This window comes from Salmo salar, chromosome 15 (genome assembly GCF_965601325.2).
Source record: "Salmo salar chromosome 15, fSalSal1, whole genome shotgun sequence".
Taxonomy (NCBI): domain Eukaryota; kingdom Metazoa; phylum Chordata; class Actinopteri; order Salmoniformes; family Salmonidae; genus Salmo; species Salmo salar.
In genome coordinates this window covers 76,475,575-76,494,187 of record NC_138305.1, presented here as the reverse complement: position 1 = coordinate 76,494,187, position 18,613 = coordinate 76,475,575, and the positions used below count along the sequence as shown (strand labels likewise).

General features: G+C 46.7%; 1 protein-coding gene across 3 annotated transcripts in view; it reads right to left on the bottom strand.

Moving 5' to 3' along the window:
* LOC106572186 (agrin) overlaps window positions 1-18,613 on the bottom strand; it is a 259,715-nt gene that overhangs the window by 72,566 nt on the left and 168,536 nt on the right. For all 3 annotated transcript variants that reach the window (XM_014146121.3, XM_014146125.3, XM_014146126.3), the window contains 3 exons: window positions 13,318-13,542; window positions 11,114-11,338; window positions 9,765-9,971 (listed from right to left, as the gene is read on the bottom strand). In XM_014146121.3, the coding sequence (XP_014001596.1) occupies window positions 9,765-9,971; window positions 11,114-11,338; window positions 13,318-13,542 (657 nt within the window). The remainder of the gene's footprint in view (window positions 1-9,764; window positions 9,972-11,113; window positions 11,339-13,317; window positions 13,543-18,613) is intronic.

The following is an 18,613-nucleotide window of genomic DNA, read 5'->3' as shown; positions in this document are numbered from 1 at the left end:
TCCTGTGTCTCCTCCTCTCCCCATGGCAACCAAGGCCGCAGTCATTACCCTGATTATTATGGGATTAGACTAGAATCACGCCGGGCGCTCCGTTTAAGAAGCTGCCGCCGTTTAGTTTCCGAACGCACGGGTGCCTTTAATACTGTTAAAATCCCCCCTGAGCCTCATCTCAGCTCTGGGTAAAATCATCAACATATAAGCAGAAGGTAATTTCCCACTGTGGGTGAGAGAGGAGGGGAACAGATAGGAGTGAAGTCATCTCAGAACCCTGGAAGAGGCTTGATGTAGCAGTTCTGATAGATAGCGTCTAAAATCACAGGACTGTGGTGGAGAAAACATTCATAAGTGTCAAGACGGACGCTGCATGCTTTCCGGGCGCCCCACGGCGTCTGTGTTAGGGGGTAGTAGTTTAGGCTGTAGTGTAGAGGGTCCGCAATCAGCAAGGAACACTGTCAGGTTATTTTATGCATATTATTTATTCATTTGAACGAGCGCAGAACAAACGTTTAGGCCGTCAGGCCGTCGTCATTGCAATAGTGTCTCTCCACAGGATGATTCGGCGTTATAAAAAGCCTCACCTGTGTTCTACACCGCTTTACATAAAGACAGCAGCAGAAGAAACAAGGGGATAAGGCCCTAGCTGATACTAGTGTGGAGGAGGAGCAATCGCCAGGCTACATCTAGTGCCCGTCGGCGAACGTAATTGAACAAATCTTTACGGATCCTGAATAAGGATGAGCAAGGAGACAAGGATCTCACTTTTTCTAATGGGAACGTTGCTCTTGATTTCTGTGTTGTGGGAAAGCCGGCAGTTTGAAAGAGCTCCGAATTGGCATGTAAATATATATGTGGTGGAACTGTGCCTAATTCAGACAGGCTTACAAAAAAACGCTATTCTGACTGATCTTTTTTCTACACCGTGTGTGTGTGTGTGTGTGTGTGTAGCGCTGGATACAAAGGGTGATCACCACACACACACTCGTGGCCTTGAGAATGGTTCACGACCCATTTCCCAAGGCCCAGCTCCCTAAAATGCAACTGCAGCCTCCGATAACCTTCAGTCCCTTGTTTCCTTTGTTTCTACCCCCCAAAATAAGGAATGAGAAATAATCCCAAACATTCTCATTCCCCCACTCCTTCTGGAGGCAATGTTTTTCTCCCAGATTTATTCAATCAAAAAAGAGAAGGGGGGGTGGCGAAACTCCCCAAGTTCTCTGAAATAATCTTAGCATGGAGAGAGAGAGTGAGCATACGATGAGAGACTTTGAGAAACCTCCAGCAGCCCTTATACCCGACTTTGGTAATTGAGAAGGCTTGCATATTCTCTCAGTCTGAAAAAAGAATCTCAGGGAAGTAAAAGCGTATTTTCTCCCTCAAAGGCAGTGAGGGAGACTTTGAAACAGCAGCCTATCATCCCAGAGGCCTGGGTAGAGATGGTAGCAGTGGCTGTGCTGTTCAAGGACTGGAGCTGCCACAACAGACAGACAGACAGACAGACAGACAGACAGACAGACAGACAGACAGACAGACAGACAGACAGACATATGCCTGAGTAGAGGGATAGATACTGGGTCCCAGGCTGAGGCAGTCAGACTCATACACACACACAACAAATGCCCCCTCTGTTTATCAGACGAAAGAGACGAGACGATAGTGACTCACTGTTTGTGTGTTTGTGTGTGTGTGTGTGTGTGTGGGATCCAGAATGCCGCAAGCGTCATCAAAGACGTGAGAGACAGAAAAAGGTGTGTTGGCGAGGGATGTGTGAGTGAGGAGATGAATAACTCTCCTCTGTTCAATAATTCTTCTTCTAGCTGCAGTCAAGAAACTGTTTAGGAGTAGACATCTCATACCAGTCCCTAGAGGCTTCTCTAAGAAAGGACAATGTTTCTGTCCCAGACATGACGACTTGGGAGTCTGAATGCTGCCACCTCTTTCTGCCCTTCTCCCATCAGCCTAGGCCAGGCTCCTTCCTTCCTTCCTTCCTTCCTTCCTTCCTTCCTTCCTTCCTTCCTTCCTTCCTTCCTTCCTTCCTTCCTTCCTTCCTTCCTTCCTTCCTTCCTTCCTTCCTTCCTTCCTTCCTTCCTTCCTTCCTTCCTTCCTTCCTTCCTTCCCTCCCTCCCTCCCTCCCTCCCTCCCTCTTGTTTTTAATCAGTCTGATATTTTATAGTGGCGAGCTCCGAGCTTAAAGGGCAACTCCACCACTTTTCAACCTAATTTGTATTATCTCTAGCACAATACCAGTGTCAACATTCTGTATGCTTAGTGTACAAAACATTAGGTTCACCTTCCTAATATTGAGTTGCAAACCCATTTGCCCTCAGAACAGCCTCAATTCGTCGTCGGCATGGACTCTACAAGGTGTCGAAAGCGTTCCACAGGGATGCTAGCCCGTGTTGACTCCAATGCTTCCCACAGTTGTGTCAAGTTGGCTGGATGTCCTTTGGGTGGTGGACCATTCTTGATACACACGGAAAACTGTTGAGTGTGAAAAACCCAGCAGCGTTGCAGTTCTTGACACACTCAACCCGGTGCGCCTGGTACCTACTACCATACCCCGTTCAAAGGCACTTACAGTAAATATTTTGTCTTGCCCATTCACCCTCCGAATGGCACACGTACACAATCCATGTCTCAATTGTCTCAAGGCTTAAAAATCCTTCTTTAATCTGTCTCCTCCCCTTCATCTACACTGATTGAAGTGGATTTAACAAGTGACATCAATATGGGATCATAGCCTTCACCTGGATTCACCTGGTTAGTCTGTGTCATGGAAAGAGCAGGTGTTCATAATGTTTTGTACACTCAGTGTATGTGAAAAAAGCACATTCCAAGTTTTGTGGAAAGAAATATAAAGTTAAAACATCAGAAAAAGTTAAAACATTTTAAAAACAGTGATTTTCAAACACTATGATATCCGCAGTGACATGGGGAGCAAGAAAATACCCTCCTTTGGGCTAGAAACCTGTTGCAGGTTTTGAAAATCATAGTCTTTAGCTTTTCATCCTACCCTGTGATGTCACAGAGAAGCCTTTTTTAATGACTTTTCTTTTTATCGTTTTGACCACAGATCATAGTAATGCCCTGTTTTCACATACAGACACTGGTTGGTGCTGGAGATGATGAATGAAGTTGAAAAGTGGCGGAAATGCCCTTTAAGACCAGGGAGATTAGAAGTCCCTGTCAGATGAAGTGGGCTGCTGGGGTGCTGCAATGCTACTGCGGGAAGGCTAAGAAAAACATAACCGCCACAGACCAAAGTTCTGCTACCTGTCTCCCCCACCAAGAGGCGGAACGACCCTCACTGACAAACGTTCCGCTACCCGTCTTCCCCCTCCCAAGAGAGACGTCGCCTCTTCCCTGTCTCTCACTAAACTGCCACATTAGTCAAGATTTAGAGGCCTTATCTGACAAGCAAATATGGGATTTCTCAAGAGTTGACCTGAGTATTACCTCAGTCAAAGCCTTGTTGAGCTGAACACACTCGGCAGGCGGTCTGTATATAAGCCTGGAGAGATGGAGTGTCATATTCATAGCCGTGTTTGCGTGGGTAATGTTTGCAGTTTAAGCCTGTACATATGGATGCAAATGCAGGGAGATTATTTTATGCGGTAGAGCTTCTCCCTACTCATGCATATGTAGATTGGAATCTTCCCTGCTCCAATTCTGGATTACTCCCAATGTCACTATAAGAATCTAAGAAAACTCATCCCTGCGCTCTAGGTAGCCAATTCGGTGAGGGAGAAGTGGCTGCCGGCGCCGCGCCTGCGTAGAAACAGCCAATGGGAAGCAGAGACAGCGGCACATGTCGCTGTGCACCCTAACCCAGTTTTGTCGGTGCAGCAGGGGGAGTGCCTGCCACCCCCCTATGTCTCGCTAGCAGTGAAAACTTTTATGGAACATATTAAAATAGGTGCCAGGAACGGGAGAGAAAAGTCTCAATATTAGCATATGGTAAAACGAAGGCCCGCGAGCTGTTTCCCTGCTTCAGAGCACTTATCACAGAGTAATGGCTGCAAGGGGACAGTCCTCCACTTGACATTTAAAACCCCAAACACACTTATTTCTCTTCTATCAGACGACACAGGGAACACAGATGAAGTGAAATACAGCAAACAGAGGGAGAGAGTGGGTGGGGGGTGGGGCAGAGAAAGACAACAGCGAGGGAACAAAGATGAGCTCCTCCATCGCATGACATGTGTATACTTACAGAGAACAGAGGGAAGAAGAGGGTGAGGAGAGGAAAATTAAAGGCAGGCCACCAAACAGCAGATGGGCATCATTGGCATGGTGGGCCTGGTCCGGGTACACTGACCAGCAGCACACAACACATACACTGTAGGAGAGGAAGAGGGGGAGGAAGCAAGGAGGGGTGCAACAGATGGGGTAAGGGGTGGTTCGCCATAGGAAGAACCTGCTGTACCCATAAGGCCTGGTGACTGCAGCGACTCTGCCACCACCGACACACACACACAATCACACACCACCACCACACACAATCACACACCACCACCACACACAATCACACACCACCACCACACACAATCACACACCACGACCACACACAATCGCTATGGGCCGCTATAATCCTTACCACCAACCTACAGTGCCTTCAGAATGTATTCACACCCCTTGAATTTTTCCACATTTTGTTGTGTTACAGCCTGAATTCAAAATGATTTAAATGTAGATTTCATGTCTCTGGCCTACAAAACACTATACCCAATAGTGTCAAAGTGGAATTATGCTTTTCTACATTTTTACAAATTCATTAAAAATGAAAAGCAGAAATGTCTTGAGTCAATAAGTATTCAACTCCTTTGTTATGGCAAGCCTACATAACTTTAGGAGTAAGCATTTGCTTAACAACTCACAAAATAAGTTGCTAAGGAAGACTGTACAGAATACAAATATTCCAAAACATACATCCTGTTTGCAACAAGGCACTAAAGTAATATAGCAAAAAATGTGGCAAAGCAATACGCTTTTTGTCCTGAACACAAAGTGTTATGTTTGGGGCAATAAAATGAGTACCACTCTTCATATTTTCATCATGTTATGGGTATGCTTGTAATTGTTAAGGACTTTGTTTTTCGGGATAAAAAAGAAAACGGAATAGAGCTAAGCATAGGCATAATCCTAGAGGAAAACCTGGTTCAGTCTGCTTTCCAATAGACACAAGTAGATGAATTCACATTTCAGCAGGACAATAACCTAAAACACAAGGCCAAATCTATACTGGAGTTGCTTACCAAGAAGACAGTGAATATTCCTGAGTGGCCGAGTTACAGTTTTGACTTAAATCTGCTTGAAAATCTATGGCAAGACCTGAAAATGGTTTCCTTGTCAACAACCAATTTCACAGAACTTGAATCATTTTGAAAACAATAATGGGCAAATGCTGCACACTCCAGGTGTTTAAAGCTCTTAGAGAATTACCCAGAAAGACTCACAGCTGTAATCGCTGCCAAAGGTGATTCAAACATGTATTGACTCAGGGGGTTGATTACTTATCTAATCAAGATATATTAGTGTTAATTTTAATGAATAAAATACCAAAAGTTCGCAATTTTTTTGCCATTTTGACGACAGAGTATTTTGTGTGGACGGTTGACAAAACATGACAATTCAATTAATTTTAATCTAACTTTGTAACACAACAAAATGTAGAAAAGGTCAAGGGGCGTGAATACATTCTGAATGCACTGTAACTCCCAGAGCAAGTCCATTAATTAGATTCATTACCAAACATCACTGGAGGTCCTCTCTGGGTTCAATGGGTACTCGGCCTATTATTGTTTATGAGTATAATCAAAGCCAGTGACTTGTGTCGTCGCACAGCAGCAGAGATGCTAATCAAATAAACATGCAAATTATAAATATTCACCGGAGAGACTTGTCACCTAAGGCGCACGTTTCAGTTTTTTTTCACCCCAATTTCTCCTCTTTTGCAGAGGCTCTTTGTCAATGACAATGTCTCTCCGGCTGAGTGATTTTCTGTTAACCTCCAGGGGGAAACTGCGTGTGTGAACGTGTGCACACACACACACACACACACACACACACACATATGCACACACACACATATGCACACACACATATGCACACACACACACAATCTCGCACCGCTCTTAAATGGCATTCATTCCATTTATCTAACTATCTAAGTACTTCACTGTGTGTGTGTGTGTGTGTGTGTGTGTGTGTGTGTGTGTGTGTGTGTGTGTGTGTGTGTGTGTGTGTGTGTGTGTGAGAGTGTGTCTGCCGGCCTGTATGTCTGTCTGTCTGTGAACCGCTGTACCATTTTATATGTCCATGTCTCACAGGAGTGAAAGCTTCCTTCCAGCTCTCAGGGTCAAACGAGAGGCATCTTAAACCACTTTGACTTCGTTTTCAGCTGAGCATCCTAGTAATGCTAAGAATTGGCCTCTCGCAATCCACCTCTATTTCCTTTTAGCCCCTTTTAGCCCCCTATAAAGTGACCATCTCATGAGAGACTGACCTCGAACACATTCCTGTGGAACTCGATTGTGGCTGATGGTCAATATAAGACCATATAGGTTATTAATCAAATAGGGCAGCATCGTCTTTCTCAGCATGGCCGACACTGGTGTCTGTATGATTAGGCTAGTCTGTGTCCCCCCCCATAGGGGACAAGTGGCCCTTTAGGGACATGGAGAGTGAAATGGCAGATGACAGTCACATTAGGGTGGTTGTCACCACACTCACCGCAGGTGACTGAGATTTACAGGCTCATATCTGGAGATTTTCAGCCCTCCTGATGGCTTGTGGCATGATTGATCTATAAACTAGCCCTGTTTCTCACCAAATGTGTGTGTGTGTGTGTGTGTGTGTGTGTGTGTGTGTGTGTGTGTGTGTGTGTGTGTGTGTGTGTGTGTGTGTGTGTGTGTGTGTGTGTGGTGTGTGTGTGTGTGTGCATCTGGAGGGTGGTGGGGGTAGTGACAGCCATGACACCCCATCATCCCAGTCTTTCACTCCCTATCCACCTCTTGGTTGAAGCTCTAAGAGCCATCGGGAAGTGACAAAAGGCTGGCTAATGCCAGGCGGCACACGATGAAGGACTGAACCACTTAAGCTTATGGGGGTGCATGGAGAAGACTCTGCACACAGCAGGAATGCCAGGACAGCAGCGGGATAGGAGGACTATAGAATGGTAAAAGACAGCAGGGTCCCTCTCTTCTTCAGTAGTTTGAAGGGTGCGTGTGTGTGTGTGGGTGGGTGTGTGCGTACCTCTGCTTTTGGTCACTCTAATATGCTGGTGTGTTTGAGATGTGCCATTGCAGTTAGCAAGGTTGGCCCAGTTAGCATGCCACAACCACGTTCTTTGTGTAGTGTTGTTGTTAGGATGAAAGTACAGTGAGAAACAACGGCTGCCACTGTCACAGGAACTGGTGCTCCGCTCGTGCTATTGACCACGTCGTGACAGAGAGGCCATCTAAACACACAGACACACACACACCGTCACATACAAACAGCTTGGCACACACAACCAAACAAAATCAATGCACACAAGCTTGCACACACTCAACCAAATATACACACACATGTACACACACCCAAAGCCTCACTCGCGCACACACACGCACCTGCCAGTGGACCTTGTCAGGGCAGTGACTCCTTAAGTCTAGCAGAAAGGAGACTAGCAGTGCTGGGCTCTCTATCTAATCCACACCCGGCCATCCAGACACACAGAGGAAGAAAGACATATGAATTAGGAGAAGAGGAGGAAGCAAGAGAGGGCGGAAGGAGAGATAGAGAGATAGAGAGGAGAAGACGAAGAAACACAGTAATTAAACATCAAACCGTGTGCAGGTGTCCAAAGGTAGGAACACAGTCCCGTCGTCACCCACACTAAACCAACAGCCTCGGTGGGCACCTTGCTCCTCTCCTTTTGATGTTTAATTAAATAGTTGAGTGAGCTGTTTGGCTAAATATGCAAATGTCAATAGAAATGCATTAAAAAACACTGTAACTTGCCACCGGCTAAAACCCGCCGAAAAGGACTGTGACAGTTTACTTTGTCGAAAATAATGAAAAACAACAAAAAAAACACATAAGCACCCGGACATTTCGCTTGTTAATTTATGCGTGGCAAAAAGACGGGGGAAGAGACTAGAAAACAATGCTAATGAGTTGCACCGTGATACTGTGGAGTGATGCTTCCGACGTCACCTAGCCGAGACGAATACAACTTAGTATTCAGATAAGCAACCCGAGTGAGACGAGATAGAGATATCTGTCTAAGAAGAACCAGAGGAACGTTGCTACAGAACGCCTGTGGTTTAGCTTGTCTATCGAGGACAGACACTCTTCATCGGGGCTAGGCTATCTATACTCCGCAACGGCCATCGCGTCCGCAGGATTTTACTCCGGCCAAACAGGAACACACCCAACTCTACAAAATCGACTAATCGTAGTCTTCGATCGATGCTTTGATGTGCTGAATCGTATGCGTTACTGCTTGGCTGGAGCAAAAACATGCACCCACGCCGGATGGCCTTGGCAGGGGTATGTTTGCCCACTGCTGCACTAACTCTAAATCTACACGTTTTAGTTTTTGCCTTAACGCTAAACACCTGATTCCACTCATCAAAGGTTTGATGAAGAGTTGATTAGTGGGATCAGGTGTGTAATGCTAGGGCAAAAACCTAAACTGGTCCCCAGGACCAGGATTAAGAAACACTGCCTTAGATTAATGTCAGTGCCCAGGTGGCAAGGGATGGATGGCGCATTGGGCAGGGGTTAGGAGAGTCCACATGCAGTCTGCCATGCTGGGGTAGAAGTGTACCAATATAGATTTAGGGTTGAGGGATAAGGGGGTTGGGCAATGGGAAAGGGGTTGACACAAGACAAGACAAAACACAGCGCTGGGAAGAAGAGCTCCCAAACCTCACGGATGGACGCTTTCTTCCCCCCGCAAACACAGTAGGGCTGCATGGAGGGTGCACAGAGGAGGAGAGACAAGAGCAACAGCTTGGAGTGTTGGGAGAGAACATACTACTCCGTTTCAGAGAGATACTGTAGCTAGTTCAAGAGAGAGAGAGAAAGAGAAAGAAAGAGACAGGGGAGGAAGACAAGACAACCATCCCACCACCCCCATGTTTAGTCCAATTGGAGGAGAGTCTGACCCCTCCCAAGTGTCCACCAGAGGGGTCAAAGGTTGTGCTGCAGCGAGTGCTGTGTCCCGAACAGCGGCAGACGTCACACGGACAAAGACAGACAGACTGAGACGCACTGAAACAGAAAGAATACCTGTTTAAAAAGGAAGCCACAGACAAAAAAAGAGACAGAGACAAAGACAGGCGAGCGACAAAACATTGAGTGTGTTGTGTATAGAGAGAGAGAGAGAGAGAGAGAGAGAGAGAGAGAGAGAGAGAGAGAGAGAGAGAGAGAGAGAGAGGTAGACCCATTGAAGTGGAAGACTGGCACTACCAGAGGGTAGGAGGACATGAATGAAACATGAAGGCCGTTGTGTTTCATGTGTCACATGTGATGGCGGAGCGTGACGGGGATGAGGTAGATGGGGGTGAAGGGAAAAGTGGTGGTCACGGTAAAATTCCTGTCTGTTAGCTTTTTCCCCTCCCACCACAGACTACTGACAAATCAAGAGATAGACAGAGAACCAACACACACACAGTACTTACACAGGACAGGAGGAATGTTTCAAAAACTGTGAGAGGAGGAGTCAACTAGAGGGAGAGAGAGGCTACTCCCCCTTCCTCTTCCTAGGGGTCCCGACTCACCACACGGGCCTTGCTGCTTGACGGGAATATGGGCCTTGGCCTGGCACTCAGCCCGCCGGCGCTCGCAGTCGTTGATGTAGGTGTGGCCGTCCTTGCCGCACAGCGGCTTGTAGGTGCCGTCGCACTGAATGGGCTCGCAGGAGCAGCGCATGCCCAGACGCTCCACCTGGCACACACCGTTGAACTTGCACTCCTCCCTGCACTCCTCTGCAAAACAGACGAGGGACATTTTAGTTCTTCTTGTTTCTTGCTCTTGTTTAGAATTCGTAATGTTCCTCTGTAAAGTGTGTTGTAATGTTGTGATAATGTTTTTTTTTAAATCAAATGTGACTTGACATGTGACTGAAAATAAGGCTAACGCAGCAAATCAGCCGACAAATCGAGGCAATCGTCTACAAAACGTTCTCTCCGGGAGGTCAAGACCCATTCAGAGCTTTCAAATGTACTTCGTTCCCGATCAGGGGATCAAATTTGTACAGTAATTCAAATTGGAGCCATTCCTCTCTTTCTCGTAAAGCGGTCACGCTACACTGAAACTTAATTACGGCGCTGCCTTATCTGGGTGTCGAACATTAGAGGGATGTATTGTACGTATGTCATGTTACAAGACAAACCACCGTTCTTGCCTAAACGCAATAAAGAACCTGATTTCATGGATCTGCATTTCAAATGCAAATATTCTCTCCATATCAAAACCTTCCAAAAACAAAAACGTCATTACCACGCCCGTCCATTTTACCTCAGTAAAAGGCAGACAGAGAATGGGTTCCTTTTAACTCGATCCAGACTAACTCATACACAGTACTAACGCTCCTCCTGAGACATTCAAGTCCCCGATGTAGTCGCGTACTAGCAGCCTATATCTCTACTCAAGCTTGACCACAAACTATAAGGGCAGAAGGGGAGTCTGTAATAGAGTGCATCACACCATGAGCCTCTTTCATTAACTCTATGGGGAGTCTCAGATGTGTGAAGATGAGGTGAGAGGGGAAAAGCTACAGATGCAGTGGAGGTGGTGGCCTATTGAAGCCCCTTTCACGCAACAGGAACATTTGTCATCTGCAGTAAACCTGGCAGTGCAGACTTGGTGTGGCCTAAGACCTCTGTTTTAATAGCCCAGATAACCCTTTGCCAACCGTCTGGTATCACGCATGTAACAACAGAGCCCTGACAGAACATGGTTAGTTATCTATCCGTCAAGGCAGTGGTGTGTGTGTGTGTGTGTGTGTGTGTGTGTGTGTGTGTGTGTGTGTGTGTGTGTGTGTGTGTGTGTGTGTGTGTGTGTGTGTGTGTGTGTGTGTGTGTGTGTGTGTGTGTGTGTGTGTGTGTGTGTGAATGTGCCGACTCACCTTGTTTCTTGCAGCGGCCCGGGTGGATCTGCTTGAGTTCAATGCCCTTCTGCATGCCCGTCCGCTTCATATGGCACTCGCTCTCATACATCTGCCCGTCGCTGGCACACAGTGGCTCATTAACGGCTGGGCAGGACTCCGGGCGGGGGATATTCAGACGCTGGTGGGTGCGCGGCTCCACCCGGCATGCAACGTTCAGGTTGTTCTCGAGGCCTTTACATGGGTCTATGGACAGGGGAGAGAGATCGGGGGAGAGAGATCGAGAGAGAGAGAGAGAGAGAGAGAAAGAGAGAGAAAGAGAATGAGAGAGAAAGAGGTTAGTGGTAGGACACGGTTATCCATCACCGGGGATATACCAGAGATAGCCCTGCTATCAACACAGGTTGCCCTGGAGAGGTTGAGTGGAAAGCTGGGAAGGCCATGGATCTGAGAGGACGACAGGCTCCAAATAGATGGAGAAAGTTTATTTTTGATTGGGCCTCGTTGCACTCCTCTCTGGGGGAAGTCAGGCTGACGGCTGGCGCTGGTGGCCATATCAGCTGTAATCATAAATGAACTGGGGAGAAGCTTATTGAAATAGGAGCCGCTAGCTGCTGCAGCTTCGTCCCATCTCATTCCACTTCTCTTCTTCAGAGCGAGGGGACACAGAAGATTTATGTACCGCTGCGTTGCATTAAAATACTGCCAGGCTGCGAGCGAGTCATTCGAAACACCAGCGAGGAGGATGAGACCAAATTTGTAGAGAAGAAAGGGTCAGGGAGAGGAAGGGAGAAAAAAAGAGGGAGAAATGGTTTCCAAGGCCCTGGCTCGGAAAACAAACGGCGACAACAGGAACACATAGAAGGGACAATGGTAGCTTGGCTTTGACGGGCTGGGCAGGCGAGACAACAACAGGGCCAACGCCAGCAACGCCATCGCCAAGGTCAGGGATTGTGTATATTAGCACTATGGAATCGCTCACACAGGAGGATATAAAACATGGGACTGCAACCAATTCAGGGGTTTTATCGTACTGCAAAAAGCGCCCGAAGCCAGTAACGCAATGATACCACACAAGCCCAGCCATTATCCCCCTTGCAAAAAACATTACCTCCCATTAAGACACCAAAACGGCTTCCCGGAGTCGTGCCCTCCGCAGTCGAGCCCCACCGATGAGGTATCAGACATACAGACAGACAGCAAAGGCTCTGGGTAGCCTAGCTCCAGCTGTATATTTGATTTATTTATTGACCCTTATATTACCAGCTAAGATGACTGAGAACATATTCTCTTTTACAGGAATGACCTGGGGAAGAGTTACAGGGGGAGGAGAGGGGATGAATGAGCCAATTGGAAGCTGGGGATGATTAGGTGACCTGATGGTATGAGAGCCAGATTGGGAATTTATTCAAGACACCAGGGTTAACACCCCTACTCTTACAATAAGTGCCATGGGATCTATGGTGACCACAGAGAGTCAGGACACCCTTTTTAACGTCCTTTACGAAAGACGGCAACCAATGGAAGGCAATGTCCCCTTCACTGCCCTGCGGCATTGGGATCTCCTTAGACCAGAGGGAAGTGTGCCCCCTAATGGACCTCCAACACCACTTCCAGCAGCATCTGGTCTCCCATCTAGAGACCGACCAGGACCGATCCTGCTTAGGTCCAGTTGAGACAGCAAAGGCTTGGACAGAATCACTCAGGAAGATTTAGGGTCTGCCGGGCCAGCTCTCCTGAGAACCCAGCCTCCCCCCCGGGGAGTATGGCGACATGGAGCCTGGTCTTACCGGGTTAGATATATTACAGCCATCCTCTCGGGGCCTGAGCATTCATCTCCCTTCCCTTTTGTAGCCTCTCAGGCTCCCATCACTTTTGGGAGGCTATTTTGTCTGGCACACTCTGTCTGGCTCTTTCCCTTTCTCCCTTACCTCATAGTCAAAAGTCCTCAGGAGAAAACGCAGACAAAACAACCATCTTGAACTGGCCAGCTCTAAAAAACAATTGGCTTTGTTGGTCAACAGTGAATAATCCACACCACAGGAAGAGTTAGCATGAAGAAAAAACTGCACAGATTGAGAAAACCAGTAACACGATGTCAGAGAGAAAGAAGACAGTGAAACCCCAGAGTGAGAGAGAGAGGAGAGAGAGAAAGAAAGAAAAAAAGAAAGAAAAAAAGAGAGAGAAAGAGAAAGGGTAGAGGAAAAGTATATGAGGAGACTCACTGCAGGATCCCTGGCGCTGAAGGCGGATGTTCTTCTTGGTATGGCAGGCCTGCTTGTGGAGCTCACACTCGTTGCGGTAGTCCTGGCCATCGCTGCCACACATCACCTGCTCAGGCTTGCCGTCGCAGCTCAGCGGGCACATGCACTTGGCCGACAGGCCGTCCGATGACTGGATGCAGGTGCTGCCGTAGCTGCAGATCACCTCGCTGCATGGATCCTTCAGGGCTGCAGGGAGGGAGAAGACAGAGGTATTTTAGGGTTTGTGTGTGTATTGCAGGATTGTGTATGGGTTATACAGGAACACTTGACTTTACTGTCACGACTAGCCTACATCATGTGAAACCTGATGGTCAATTATTGACTGAAACGTTGGTTGAAGATCCAACTGATCCAACTGGTGCATTAAAGAAGGCCAGGAAGCTAGAGTTTCTACCATGAGTAACACAACAATGAAAGCAAATTCCATAGCAGTTTAAGTACAAAATTGCCACATGCCACCTTTTTACATCAGAGTGTCAACCTATTCGAGTGCAAATGGAAAAAGTGCCGTGGATGTGTAACTCTAGACTGAAGAACCTCTTGACAGCCCTGACTAAGGATTCACGGGCGGTCACAGCTGGCTGGCTGTACAAACAAGTTGCATTAATTTTCTGAAGGGCCAATAGAAGGATGCTTTGCATTCACAATACAATCTCAATTGCTATGCTTCAGCATGCTCTTCTACTGGCAGCTGAGTGGACCCCCTGAATATTTACCTTTCTGAAAACTAGAGAGACATTTTCCCTCTAGAGAACTTTGTTTCCAACCCCTTATTAAACAGCCCTGCCACTCCGGAGTGGCTTATTCTGTCGATATGAGTGGGAGGAACTTCTAATTTAGCGTCTGTGACTGAGATATTTTGGTATTTTATAATCTCGACGACGGAGCGTCATCAGATTACAATCAGCGTTATTTTTTCCACTCCCCCAATACATATTTATAGCGGGCATTATAACAAACACTCCCAGAGCGCAAGACCCCGGAGGAGCGGGGTTCCTCCGACAAGCTCTGAGTCTCTCATTTCCTATGCACCGCCACATTTGGAATAATGTTTATCTGTGTCCAATATCCACCTTGTGTTACGACGCTTTGTCTATGAATTTCATTTCAGGACGGGTGCTATGGTATATTAATCCAACAATCCTTCAGCATACTCTTTGTTTTATCTCCCCTATCGCCAAAATATAAAGTCTTATTCCTGTATTTCAGACCATGTTTGTCTCAGAAGACTGCTCCATTTCTTTAGGTTGATCTTGGGGGTACATAACTAGGTAGGTAGCACGCGCGTCACCTTAATGAGAGTCTAGGATCGAGCTACCCAGACTCCTTGCTCCGGCCAAACGCTACGCCACGCCGACGGATGTTAGTTTAGTCTCCACACTGAGTCTGGATCTCAGTACCTCCCCGATCCTTCACTGAATCCGAACACATTCGGAAACGTCTGATTGGGTTGGGCCGGAGCCAGGACACAAGTGGGTAAAGCGGCGGGTTGAAAATTCGCCATTGGCTTTGATACTCCAATTGGTTAGAGACGATCCAATCACTGATGACTTTGTTTTATACTACGCCCCTAGTGCCCCTCCTCACACAAAATACTTCATTGATGGCAGTCTCAGACTAACGTATGTAGTGAACAACAGAGCAGCAGTAGAATTTAGTGTGAGTCGTCAGGCTAGGATAGGCTGGCGAAGAGAAGTGCTTTTGTGTGTCGTCGGATCAGAGCCTCACACATATCTCTCGCTCATTCGCACATCTTGACACATTTCTCTTCTGCCGCTTTCGTCTTCAAAACGTTTCAAGACACGGCGGAGTGGTGTCACTAACGAATGTGTCTTTGTTTCAGTTTGATTTCAATGCAGTACTGCAAACGGAGCTGGACAACTGGTGACAGTGAATATCACGCAAAAGATGAGTAAAGGTCTTCTACTGGAGATGCAGGCCCAGAACAGTGCATCATTACACTCCCACATAAAAATCCATCTCGGTATTGCTCTAACCTCAGAAAGACCAGCCAAATTATTACGAGCTAAAAACATGGGTCATAAAATGACTAACGATTTGACTAACAAAAAGAAGATGTACAGCAAACCAAAAGGTCAGTGTAAGTAATAATAATAATATATGCCATTTAGCAGACGCTTTTATCCACAGTGACTAACTGTCATGCGAGCATACGTTTTTATGTACGGGTGGCCCTGGGAATCACCATGCTCTACCAATGAAGGAAGACTTTATTTAGTATTTCATGTATAGATTATCAATACAAATTCAACTGAGGCATTGACACACCTCTGTGACTGAAACGGATACTAAGCCATTTGAAATCCTTCAACCATGAAACCAATCGACACCACTACCAACTGTAGTTGATTTATGCCGACATTGGTTTGCTTCCCCTTCGTCCATATTCAATATATCCTCACAGAACCCACAGGACCACACTGTCTTTGATGTACCATTGTTTGTTAGGTGACACCATGGAGGATGAAAACACAGTAGGAGGACATGGTTTGCCTAGCAATGGAAGCCCATTGTCACCCGGGTTTATGGGCCACCATGAAATAATACGCCTTAAGCCACCGCCTTCAGCCTGCAGCCAACGGCTCGTCCTTGCCACTTCCCAGAGTGCCTCTGTTTTCTTTGTGACAGTGAACAGAATTCTCCTCGTTGCTTCTCGGACCCATTCAATAATAATAGTCTGAGGGTTTTTCTCCTTCGCTGTAGCAGGCACCTTGACAGGCATGGACGGAAGAGCACGAAAGAACAGAGGGGGTCGACTTGATTTGAATGCTAACGGATCCGTCCAGTTTCGGAGCGTCGCACTTCGCCACTGCGGCGGCGTTAGCACAGATAAGCTTTCCTCTCAGACTCAGACAAGGAGGCAAATTGCCTGGGTGAATGTGACCGGTGTAACAAGCAGAACGCGTCAGAAAACAACTTCAGGGACCTCCTGCCTGCATTTTTCGCATTATTATCATTTGAAATGCCGGAGAAGTAGGAAGATGAAAAGTCACCGAGCTACCTTCTAAATTAGAATGCTCCTCACTGCCAATTAGCGTCTCTCCCTGAGCCACAAGGCGGTACTGAAGTGGTAGACAGCAGCAAGGTTAGGCTTGGGATAATAACAAGAGGAATACAGGTAGTAAAGGAAAAGACTACCACAATGCTGAAACATTCACTTTAGTTGAAGAAGAAGACATGGTAGTAGTAGTGGGGAGCAGGAGGAGAACACAACCCTGCACTACAAAAAAAACTGAACAGAGAATATATAGTACAAAACAGGCAGAGAGGAGAGGATGGCCAACAAAGAAAGGAGGGTGGGAGTTATCTCCCAGGCAGGGAGGCAGGCAGTCTTTGCGGGCCTTTCTGTGTGTGTCTGCCTTTCTTCTCCCTGTGATACAGTGTTTTGAACTGGGTTTATTAACGCTTCATTAGGATTGGGGAGCTGTCAGCCAGCGCAGTGTAGTGGTGACGGCTCTGCTTGGCGGCACGCGGCCCAGGGGTGTGTGGTAGAACAGGTTTCCCTGTCGTGGTGGTGGTGATAGTTGTTGTGGGGGAAGGAGAGGGGGATTGGGCAGAATCCTCTAATGTATTATCCTTTAACATATATATATATATATATAATGTGTCCGTATAACCCCTAGCAGGAGAGGAGCTAGACAAAGAGAGAAAGATGAGAGAGCGAGAGAGAGAGAGCAAGTGATGGAGACAGACAGAGGGAGGTAGAGACAATGGAGAACCCCCCCCCAGCACATCCACTCGGCCACACTACCACAGACACACGCAGCAGACCAACCACAAAGCATCGCCCCTCGCCACCACGTCCTCCCTGTACCGCTGCAGTCCGCCCAATAGCTGGGAGATGATTTGCCCGTTTGATGTAGTTCTTCAAAGAGCTTATTTGACTGCAGCTGTCTCTCTCTTTTACATGCTTTAGTGTTACCCTTGAGTCTGGAAAATCGGCCACAAAAACCTCAGTATACACAGGGACTCCTGGTTGTGCTCAAAGGCCGGGGGTTCGGGCATTCTTCTCCTGCCTGTTGACAGAAGAGCCTCCACGCTTGTATGGATATTTGTGGGGCGGGCGGGGGGGTTACGGGTTGGGACGCTCCTTTTAGAATGATAGACATATTATTTCTTCCCTAGAGTGACATGGGAATACCAGACAGGATTAAAACGTCTGGATTTGGATTTGTCTTCATGTGAGGATGAGGTGGTGTTCTGAGGTTCACCATTGGTATCTGTAACACTCCACCCACCACTGCGACCTGTATGCTCTCCGCGGCTGGCCCTCGCTACATATTCGTCGCCAGACCCACTGGCTCCAGGGCATCTATAAGTCTTTGCTCGGTAAAGCTCCGCCGTATCTCAGCTCACTGGTCATCCCCAAAGCCAACAGCACCTTTGGCCACCTTTCCTTCCAGTTCTCTGCTGCCAATGACTGGAATGAATTGCAAAAATCGCTGAAGTTGGAGACTTATATCTCCCTCACTAACTTTAAGCATCAGCTATCTGAGCAGCTTACGGATCACTGCAGCTGTACACAGCCCATCTGTTAATAGCCCATCCAATCTACCTACCTCATCCCCATATTGTTTTTATTAACTTTTTTGTTCTTTTGCACACCAGTATTTCTACTTACACATCATCATCTGCACATCTATCACTTAATTTGCTAAATTGTAATTACTTCGCTACTTTGGCCTATTTATTGCCTTACCTCCTCACGCCATTTGCACACACTGTATATAGACTTTCTCTATTATGTTATTGACTGTACGTTTGTTTACTCCATGTGTAACTTTGTGTTGTTGTTTGTGTCGCACTGCTTTGCTTTATCTTGGCCAGGTCGCAGTTGTAAATGAGAACTTGTACTCAACTGGCCTACTTGGTTAAATAAAGGCAAAATAAAAAAATGTAAAATATGTCCTCTTCTAGAGTAGATAGGCTAACTGCTAACTGCTAATTGCGCGGCATTGTGGTAATTGCGTGGCATTGAAGCTCCATTGTATCATAATTTAGCATTAGCCATATTTAACTGAGATGATGATCCAAAACAATGGGCAGTAATGTGTGCTGGAGCGTTCAATGCTCTGAACTGGCATATGGTATTAAGTGGTTTTAATGAGTAACAGTTGAGTGAATAATATGCTACAAGCTTTTGAACATTTTTAAATGTTAAAGTTGAATAATTCTCGGTTTCTGACTCACACATACACATTCACGCATGTTTTTTGCATGCACACACACACACACA